Source organism: Myotis brandtii, unplaced genomic scaffold (assembly GCF_000412655.1).
Source record: "Myotis brandtii unplaced genomic scaffold, ASM41265v1 scaffold163, whole genome shotgun sequence".
In the NCBI taxonomy this organism is placed as follows: Eukaryota; Metazoa; Chordata; class Mammalia; order Chiroptera; family Vespertilionidae; genus Myotis; species Myotis brandtii.
The window spans coordinates 524721-535714 of record NW_005355962.1 but is presented as its reverse complement, the minus strand read 5'-3'; the positions used below and the strand labels follow the sequence as shown (position 1 = coordinate 535714).

At 36.3% G+C, this 10994-nt stretch overlaps 1 protein-coding gene across 7 annotated transcripts in view; it reads right to left on the bottom strand.

Annotated features, from left to right (window-relative positions):
• SLC9B2 (solute carrier family 9, subfamily B (NHA2, cation proton antiporter 2), member 2) overlaps window positions 1–10994 on the bottom strand; it is a 47968-nt gene that overhangs the window by 7082 nt on the left and 29892 nt on the right. For all 7 annotated transcript variants that reach the window (XM_014536460.1, XM_005862293.2, XM_005862292.2 and 4 more), the window contains 3 exons: window positions 7309–7415; window positions 5633–5782; window positions 1821–1929 (listed from right to left, as the gene is read on the bottom strand). In XM_014536460.1, the coding sequence (XP_014391946.1) occupies window positions 1821–1929; window positions 5633–5782; window positions 7309–7415 (366 nt within the window). The remainder of the gene's footprint in view (window positions 1–1820; window positions 1930–5632; window positions 5783–7308; window positions 7416–10994) is intronic.

The window sequence follows — 10994 nt, the reverse complement described above, 5'->3', positions numbered from 1 at the left end:
TAAACATTTTTTTTAAAAAAAAGGAGGACTCAGAAGGCTCTGGAAAATATAATTTCAGACTTCAATGTAAAAAGTGGCTTAAAGATCTCCCAATGCTGTTGAGAGCTCAAATAAAATAAAGACTGGTATGCATTCCGTGGTCTTAGCAATATGACCTTCATCAGAGCAGGGTTGGTTGTGTGAAAGGGCAGAAGCTGGTCTAAAATGTATTTTTTTTAATGTACTGAATAAAAGAATAAGAGTTAAAATGGAAAAAGGGGATATGGTTACTTACCTCTTTGGAAAAGTTGAAAAAAGGAATAGAGAGGTAGATTAGTAAGTGAGGAGGGAAGTAAAATGGAGAAAGAATAAATTTTAATTGTGTTAAAATACACATAAAATTTACCATCTTAACCATTTTAAAAATATATATTTTTATTGATTTCAGAGAGGAAGGGAGAGGGAGAGATAGAAACATCAATGATGAGAGAGAGTCATTGATCAGCTGCTTCCTGCACGCCCCCTACTGGGGACCAAGCCCACAATCCAGGCATGTGCCCTTGACGGGAATCGAACCAGGGACCCTTCAGTCTGCAGGCTGATGCTCTATCCACTGTGCCAAACCAGCTAGGGCCATCTTAACCATTTTTAAGTATACAGCTATGTAGTATTAAACATTCACATTTTTATGCAATAATCACTAGAACTCTTCCCCTAAAACCCTGGCAACCTCATTTACTTTCTGTCTCTATGAAGTTGACTATATTCGATACCTTATATAAGTGAAATCATACAGCCTGTGTCTTTTTGTAACTGGCTTATTTCAAATAGTATACTGTCCTCATCTATGTCCACCCATGTTGCAGCATGTATTAGAATGAAAGAATATTATTTTAAGATAAGAGAGCTTAGACTCTGTTTAAATTCTGGAGAGGAGAAACTGACAAGTATGCACATGACAAATACATTCAAAGGTGTATGAGAAGAATCTATGTGTGAGATCCAGAAGGAGGTGGCAGGGATGGGATCCCTGGATGGAGGGAGCATATTGTGATACGAGGAAAGGAGGAAATACAGAGAATACACCGTGTATGTGCAAATTAACTTCAAATACGATGCTATGAATCAAGAAAGTTTTAATATGGTGGCTGTTAAATGCTTAAATAAATAAAAAAATGAATGCACAAACATTTCCATTCCATGGGTACATATTATAGAACTGACTAGTTGTCTTTAAAATTCTGGCCCTTGATCAGAACAAGGCTAGATGAACACTCTTAATAGAAAAAAATATTTTAAGGCCTGCATTTTTTGAAAGTAGTAAGCAGCGTTACGTTTATTTACAAGGAATAATTGTAAAGATATATAATTTACTATCTTAGACTGATGAACATTATTTTCTTTTTATTAAACTTTACCTGAGGGTATTTTTTTCTATTGATTTCTAGAGAGAGAAACACCAATGTGAGAGAGACACATTGTTTGGTTGCTTCCCACACATGCCCGACCAGGGTGGGGTTTAATCCTGCAACCAAGGTACATGCCCTTGACCAGAATTGAACTTGCAATCCTGAGGGTCAGTGCTCTAACCACTGAGCACCACCTAGGGCTAATGAACGTTATTTTCTAACCAACTATTTATTTATTTATTTATTTATTTATTTATTTATTTATTTATTACATATGTGTCCTTATCCCCATGTTACCCCCTACTAACCAACTACTTTTAAACCATTATTAAATATGTGACAATGGGAACTACTGAACATATACCTACTAAAGGTATTTCAACTGAATATAAAAAGTTGATTTTAGCCAAAGTACTACTTTGAAATTCTTACCTACAGTTTCTGGTCTGAGAGATGAAACAGATACCTCTGCTCCAATCAGACCAAAGAGAAGGGGCTGAAAGATGTTCCAGGCAACTGCAATAATATTTTGAACCTCTGCCTAAGAAAACAAACATACATATGAATTTTTATTATATAAAGTTACAAGTTCTAAGAATTTTACTAATATAAAATTTGAGTCTATTTGAGCTGAGATTGGCTTTATTTCTGTGACATCTATAAATGAAGAGGTTAGCTAGAACAGAGCAAAAATTGCATATATTATAACACCGTTATGATATGAGGTGTTTAATGTTGCTTTGCAGATAGATCTTAATTATAAATAGTCTTATAAAGTAATCTTAGGAGAACTACTTCTGAATGCATGGTATGTGTGTGTTCACATACTATAATACTTTTCTTTCATAGTTTAAAATTTTATGTTCATTTTAATTTAACAATATGACTTAGATTTCATATTAGCACATATATCCAGGTACCTCATTATTGCTACATAGGAATCTGGTATGGAAGTACCACAGTTTATTGAATTATTTCTTTATTGATGGACCTCTAACTTATTTCCAATTTTATTTTGTCTTTACAAGAAAATACCTTTCAAGGACATTTCAAATTATGCACAAAAATAAAATCTACATATAAAAGGCTGTTCCAGTTATTAATTTATTGTCCCTTGCCCCCTTTCTCTGTTGCTCTGCAGAAAATGGAGCCCCATCTTTAAGCTCTTTAAAATATTTCTCCTTTGCTAGCTAGCACCATGTTAAATTTTGTCAGTAGAGGGCGCTGAAGAGATACTGCCAGAGGAAGGTGCTCTTCCTGGTTTCAGTGGCTCCTGCAGCAGAATCCTACAGCACCAGGCTCCTGCTGACCAGGTGGTTTCTCCAGGGCCAGGATCCTAGTGCCTGGTGGCCAGCAGCATCCAGTGGCCAGCAGCCTCCCCCAGCCAACTCCTGGGTGATTTCATAGTCAACGCCCTTGAGCAATACACCTTCCCATGTACCATAGACAGTGGATTTCTTGGAAATTTGAAGGGTAGACTATGGGCATAAATGAAAACTATAGTCATAAATGAAATTTTATGAAATATTTTAGTTTTTCAAAATACAAGTCAACAATATTGCTATAGAACTGTTGAGTTTACAAGTGTTCCATTTCCATTTTCCCACATAATAGTCCCAACAATTCTTTAGATATTGTTATTTTCTCCATTTTACAGTTAAGAAAATTGAGTGTTAGAGAAGGAAGTGACTTTTTGGGGGGATTTACAGGTAGAGAATAGTAGAACTTGGATTGGAATCCCAATCTCCATATTTTAAATTTCATGCTCTTTTTACTATGCTGCGCTGCTCTGGAAGTAGGTATAAAAATAATCTGGGCTATTATCTACTGAGTGCATTCTATGACTAAGCACTTTGTTTTATAGAGATTATTTCACTTAGTCCTCCAGTGTAGGAGTTATTGCTATTGTCCCTCCCCACTTCAGAGATACAGAAATTGAGGACTGAGGAGTAAGATTACTCGTATGTGATCATATAGGTACAAGATTGTACCAGTGAGATTAGCCCATGCAGTCAGAGTTCTTGACCTTATGCTATATTCCAGACCAAGGGAGGAAAGAAGTCCAAAATCTGGATGCATTGGACGGGTGTCTCCAGAAGTGAGAACTCTCCTGAGTACTGAACTACAAAAGGTGTGCAGAGTGCCTGCCACATGATTGTTCAATGAAGATTTGTTTCCTTTCCTTTCTTCAGGGAATCATATTGATACACAGACACCCCTTGATTTATGATGAGATTATGTCCCAATATATTCATCAAAGTTGAAAATACATTTAATGCACTTAACTTACTAAACATCATAGCTTAGCCTAGCCTACCTTAAATGTTCTCAGGACACTTATGTTAGCCTGTAGTTAAGCAATTATCTTTAGTTTCTCCTTAAGAGTAATTGTCTTTCACTTCTCACTAGAAGCAAGAGCCACAGATGGGCATTTTGTTGACATGATGGGATACAAAAACATAACACACAATATCCAAAAAGTGCTGGCAACACAGTATTCTGGCGTATTGGTTGTTTACTCGTGATCCTGTGCCTGATTGGGAGCTGAGGCTCACTGCCACTGCCCAGCATCAGGAAAAGTATCTGATATCGGACTGCACATCGCTGGCCCAGGTAAAGATCAAAATTCAAACTGCACCTAGAGTTTCCACTGAATGTGTACTGCTTCAGCATCATCATCGTAAAGTAAAAAAATCCTAAGTTGAACCACTGTGAGTCAGGGACCCTCTGTAGTCTAAAGGTGTGTTCTCATCCTGGCTCTGCCACGTACCACCTTTGTGACCCTGGACAATCTGTCTAATATCTCTAAGCCTACATTGTCCTCATCTGTAAAGTGGGTCGAATATATATTTGTAAGGCTATTGTAAAAAATATTTGCGATGACATATGTAAGATTTTACCCGCATAATAAAGAGATTTTTAAGAAAAAAAGCTATTGAGGAAAGGTCCTAAGAGACTCATAGATCTCACTACATAAAAATGTCATTTGTATGTTAAAAATGAACTATATAAAAAGGCTAATATCATATATATGCGTGTATACTAGTATACCTTACAGATCAATAATCAATGCATTAGATTTCCGAAGAAACTGGACAAAAGATATATCAAAGAAAAGAAAAAAATACAAGTGATTAAATATATGAAAAAGTATTCAATTTTACTGCTAATCAAAGAAACAGAAAACAAGATACCACTTTTTACCTAACAGTATGGTACAGCCTTAATACAAGAGTAAATTGAAAAAAAAAAGAGTAAATTGATACTATCAAAATGACAGTCAATAATGTTGTAATAATCATGCACAGTGTCAGATGGGTACAGGAAATATTGAGGGGAATACTTTGTAAAGTATATGATTATCTAATCACTATGCTGTATAGCTGTATACCTGAAACTAGCACAAAATAACACATACTTAAATTGTAATTGAAAAGTAAAATTTAAAAAAAATATCAATGTGCCTCCTCTTTCATAGAGCAGTCTTATTTCTAGAAATTACCCTGTAGATTAACTCAAAGATATATTTTGTTGATTTAAAGATACACATTTCGCCGAAACCGGTTTGGCTCAGTAGATAGAGTGTCGGCCTGCGGACTGAAGGGTCCCAGGTTCGATTCCGGTCAAGGGCATGTATCTGGGTTGCGGGCACATCCCCAGTAGGAGATGTGCAGGAGGCAGCTGATCGATGTTTCTCTCTCATCGATGTTTCTAACTCTCTATCCCTCTACCTTCCTCTCTGTAAAAAAAAAAAAAAAAAAAAAAACCAATAAAGATACACATTTCCTCACATTTAAACATTTCTGAAATTAGGATGTCATGTCAGAGTTTAACTTTAACATTCTTTTTCTTTCTTCTTAGACTTGCTAGTGTCTTAGAGTTTATAAAATATGGTATATATAAGGATATTTTTTTTGTTTAGCAGAAAACAGGAAACAATCTAGATGTCTGTGAGTAGAAGACTGGTTTAATAAAGTATAGTGCAGTTATACAATGCAATACTCTGCAGCCCTTACAAAGAGTAAGGAAGGCATCAGGAGAATGTGACCAAGATTTATTTCAAGTTATAGACTAGTATGTAACAGGAAAAAAGAATGTGTGTGTGTACATTTGGGCATACATTTATCTCTGCATAGAAAATAGCTTTTATGCTAAAATAATTTTATTAACCTGATGTTAAGTATCTGGAAAGAAAAATTAATCTAGTCACTAAGTAGTTACAAGAAGAACAGAATGAAATGCACCTTTTTGCTGGCCCATCCCAGGCCTGCAAGGAAAGCCATGACCAATGTGCAGAGTCCTCCGGACCCAGGGAAACCCAAGTACGCGCTGCTGAACACCGCTAGCACAGAGAGCCCCAGGACTAGGAAGGCTCTCTTCCATACGAGTTCGCTCTGGAGGGGAAAAAAAGGTTGATTAGCTCCATTATTTCATATTACTGATTTTTTCACCTTCAAGACTTAGTTACATACATCATGGGCATTTTGTAAAGAATAAAGATATGACATATCTATCATTTTTATTATAGATATTCTCTGTTTATTCTTTAATGTGATGCTCTCCTGGTTTTTCTAAATACCAGGAAGCTTTAAGAGGCTATCGATTGTGTTGTGTTTTGTTGTTGTTGAGTTTTATTTTTGTTTATTTACTTTTGTTGTTGATTTTTAAAGTCTAAGAAATGTGTACCTCTTTCCCTTTACTTTTTGCTGTTCAGCCTTTAAAACTTCTTGATAACATTAGAAGGCAGGAGGGCCTTTAAGAATGCTTGACTTGGACGCATGCAGGCTCTGGAGGTGAAATAACTAAGTTAATTCCCTACTGCACTGCAGTCTAGCCATGTGACCTTGTTCAAGTCACTTCTCCCTAAGCTTTGATTTCCTTGTCAGTAAAATGGTTGTATGAATAGTACTCACATCATAGGTTACCAGTGGACTGCACTAGATCAGAGCTTCCCAATAGAACGGTCAGTGGTGATGGAAATGTCTATATCTGCACTGTCTATGGAAGTGACTATATCTGCCTTAGCCACATGTAGCTAGTGGCTGCCATATGGAACAGAGTGGCACTTTATTGAACTTACCATATCATTTTATACACAATTTTACACACATTTTTATTTTGTTGTGTAATCAGAAAAATCCTGTCATTTTCTTTTTGCATTCAAAAAAATCTTTTATAAAGTTTTTATAATGGCCTGTTACAAAACAATTTTACTAGGAGTTTTATGGAGTACAATATAAATTCAAATCAACATACTGATAATAGAAATATTAATTTTCTTACTTAAATTTCTACTTTAGTTGTTTCTAATCCCATTCAGAATACTTTGAAATCTTCAAAATGCCAATTCATATAGAGAAAAAAAATTTTAATTTATTTATCCTAGGGAAACTTAGGACGGTAATCATTAAGAAATCATTGTGAACAATAAAGAACTTTGATTTCCTTGCTTAGAAATATTGGACTATATTGTAATGAAACATTAAGGTATATTTGATAGTATTAGAATCTAAAGTATTTTGATACTAAAAAGGGGGCTCAAACAGCCATTTTATATCTTAATTTAGTTGAGTATTATGAATGATAATTAAAAACAAATAGACACAAATAGAAATAAAGTTAAAATAAATTAATTTTAAAAACTTGCATATCATATTGTTTTGGAATTGTTATTTGTTTTACAGTGAAACTTAAAATGTACAGAATAAAAGTTGAGAAACACTTTCAGGACTGCATTCAAATCTCATGCATTTAGTCCTCTTCATAAAGCTCATGGACAGCACTGTGAGAGCAACAAGCAGTATGAAATGGGGGGCATTTTCTAAGTCCCACCCTTCCCATCAGCTTTGAAGGAAGTGCTCCATAATGTTTTTCCAATGACACTTTAGAGCATGACTTTCTTGCAGATTATTTCTTTTACCTGGTCACTGCTTGGAAAGTACTTAATGAAAAATCCAAGAAGAAATCCAGCTGCCACACCGATTAACACCTCCAAAACTCCTCTGAAGACATTAAAGACTGTGGAGCCTTAAAAACACATAAAACGGAAAACCTCAGACAAAACTCTAAATCCACAAATAAACAGATTTGATTTTAAACATCAACATAAAACATCAAATTACACTGAAGGAAGAGTTTACAGATATTTTCTGACTCTGCATTCTTAAGTACAGTGTATCCCAAAAAAATGTATACACACTTTGAATGATTATAAAGTCAGTGTTTATTAACATACAGTTCATTTTCAAAATTTAAAAGAATCTACAGAAATGAATTGTGTTTTTTTTCTCAATGTCTGTTTTCAAACTGATGACCATTCTGATCCAGGCACTGCTGATAATGCGAAGCAATGGAATCGAAAACATTAAGAATCATTTCCTTTTATTTGTGTGCCCTCAATTAGTCGACTGTTGCTGGTTTTTTTTTTAACCATAAACTTTATGTTTAATGTATTCCCACTTTAGGATAAATTTTTTTTTGTTCAAATCTTAGTCTGGTTTCACCCATTATTTCAAATCAGTTTAACCCAAAAAAGAGTAAAAATTAAGTGAGTTAAAGTGTATATACATTTTTGGGGACACCCTATATATAATGCCTAATAGACTTGTCTTATAAGAAAGGTATGTGCTGAAACCGGTTTGGCTCAGTGGATAGAGCGTCAGCTTGCGGACTGAAAGGTCCCAGGTTCGATTCCGGTCAAGGGCATGTACCTGGGTTGCGGGCACATCCCCAGTAGGAGATGTGCAGGAGGCAGCTGATCGATGTTTCTAACTCTCTATCTCTCTCCCTTCCTCTCTGTAGAAAATCAATAAAATATATTTTAAAAAAAAAAGAAAGGTATGTATATGTAGGAGATAAATTTCAAAGCAGACATAAGCTATGACTTGTCTACTGCCATAAAGATTTACTTAAAGAGCCCAAGAAAACATGAAAGGTAGAATTCATGATTCAGAGATAATTTGTTCTGCTATATTATATGCATAGGCTAGGTACATAGACAGATCTAGTTTTCAAATTGCCATTTGAGAGCCTGATTTTTTAATAATAAGTGTACATTAATTTTGAGTAGCTCTGATATGTATAGAATATAGTAATTTAAGAATCTGGCAATTAAAATAAAGATTCTTTTCTTACCACAGTGAGTGTAAGGGACTTACCCCTTCTCAAATGTTTATTCTAAAAGTAAATCTGAAAAAAAGTCCTGGGGATGTAAAGTACAGCATAGAAACTATAGTCAATAGTACTGTAATAATTATGTATGGTGTCAGCTGAGTACGTGAATTATCAGGAAGATCACTTTGTATATTATATCACTGCCTAACTACTAGGCTGTACACCTGAAACTTATATAAAGTAACATTAAATGGCCAACTGTAACTGAAAAATAAAATTAAAAAAATTATTTTTGAAATTGCCCTTAGAAGTCTAGCTTCTTTGAAATATCATAATATGGAGAGGTGAGTAGAACTATATTTTCCACCATAGCATAAAAGATTTAGGCCACTTCAATGAAACAAATCTCTGTTAACACATTGTACAAAAAATTTTATTAAAATTGCTCAACACATAAAGCCTTTCTTCAACACTATCCTCAGAATAAATGTATTAATGAGTTGTTGTGGTTTCTTGTTATTCTGCTAATTGTTATTCCCCACAATATGCTATTTTGGCATAAGGATGTTTGAGCTGAGAAGAAAGATACACGAAAAGTTCCCTATACTCCCTGTATTTGCTTCAAAGCTGGCTATAAATTTGTAAAGATGTCCCTCTCCCCTTTCTACCAGGAAGGACAGAAATTAACCAGTGACAAAGCCAAGGACCCTCATAAACTCAGAGATGGCACCAGAGGAATCTACATAACAGTTTTTGCTAAGACCAACCCTCATCTACCATTAATTTTCTCATACATTTGCCTTTCCATAATTTGCTGCCCTAAAAACTCAAAAGTCCTTATCCTTTGTCTGGAAACTTTCTACAAATTATTGTTTCTTGCTAAGGTGCCACATAAGCCCAAGTTCTAACCACTCCTTTGAGTTACACATCACTGAGTACTCCCTTGTATATGTAGCACAATACACATGCTAATAAACTGTTTTTCTCTTGTTAATCTGTCTTTTGTCAGTCTAATTTACAGGGCCCCAGACAAGGAACCTAAAATGGATAGAGGTAAACCAGTTTTTCTTCTCCTACAGTTTCAATCATCTCTCTTATTTAAAAATGTAATACCTTGGCCTTGACCGGTTTGGCTCAGTGGATAGAGTGTCGGTCTGCAGACTGAAGTGTCCCAGGTTCAATTCCGGTCAAGGATATGTACCTTGGTTGCGGGCACATCCCCACTAGGGGGCGTGCAGGAGGCAGCTGATCGATGTTTCTAACTCTCTAGTCTATCCCTTTCCCTTCCTCTCTGTGAAAAATTAATTTAAAAAAAATGTAATACCTTGTAGTAATTTTATTTAGTTCACACAACTCTCTGTTAGGCAAAGTATGACTGTCAACAGTATATAATAATAACATATGTCTCGACCTATTACAGTAAATAATCGACTATAAATGTGTAGAAAGTGCCAATGACTGTCAGTCTCATATAGTAAAGTTGTTTAAAAAAAAGACTTCCTGGGTCTCGCACCTCTGAAAATTCTGATTCAGTAGGTCTGTCAGGGCTTGGGATCCATATTTTATTTTATTTTATTTTTTAAAATATATTTTATTGATTTTTTACAGAGAGGAAGGGAGAGGGATAGAGAGTTAGAAACATCGATGAGAGAGAAACATCGATCAGCTGCCTCCTGCACACCTCCTACTGGGGATGTGCCCACAACCAAGGTACATGCCCTTGACCGGAATCGAACCCGGGACCCTTCAGTCCACAGGCCGATGCTCTATCCACTGAGCCAAACCAGTTAGGGCGGGGTCCACATTTTAAAGAGGCTCCAGGTAGTTCCCATCCAAAAGGTCTAAGGACCCCATCGGGGAACAGGTAGAGGGTATGCAGCATTGTCAACAAGGGAGGTTTTTAAGTTATCCACAGCCTCCGACCTCCCAGATTATGAACATCCAAGGAGACCCTCCCCACTGCCCTCTCTGTTCCTGTTCTTCTTCCTCCCCAATGATTCTAATGCAAACTCTGTTACTATTGTTAAAGAGAAAACCTTAGGCCCACAATGGTGTCACTCATGCTAAGGCCCATGATATCAAACTTAGATTTAACACCTGATTTAACTGCAGCTTCAACATCTCTTAGAAATACAATCTTATTCATAGGCAATCTGCATGATAAAAATTCTTGTCTCCCACCCCACACTCCAAAAGACAGTTTGTTCTAAAAATAATCCTTTCTGGGGCTGGACCTGAGGACTCGGCTGTCTTTTTGAATTGGGAGGGAGTCACAAGCTCCCAACTGCTCTGAACTCCAGTTCCGGGAAGTCTCTGGGGACCCAGGACTCATAAGGGGAGAAACTGGACTGTCTGGCAGCAGGCAGAACTCGGAACTTGAGGGCGGCTTTCCCTCAGAGGTGCTGGCAGCAATTACCGGGACACTGAGACGCGCGGCCCCTTAGGGCAGGGCTGAGAATCAGCCATAGCTGCTTGCTCCGCCCTGTTGATTCC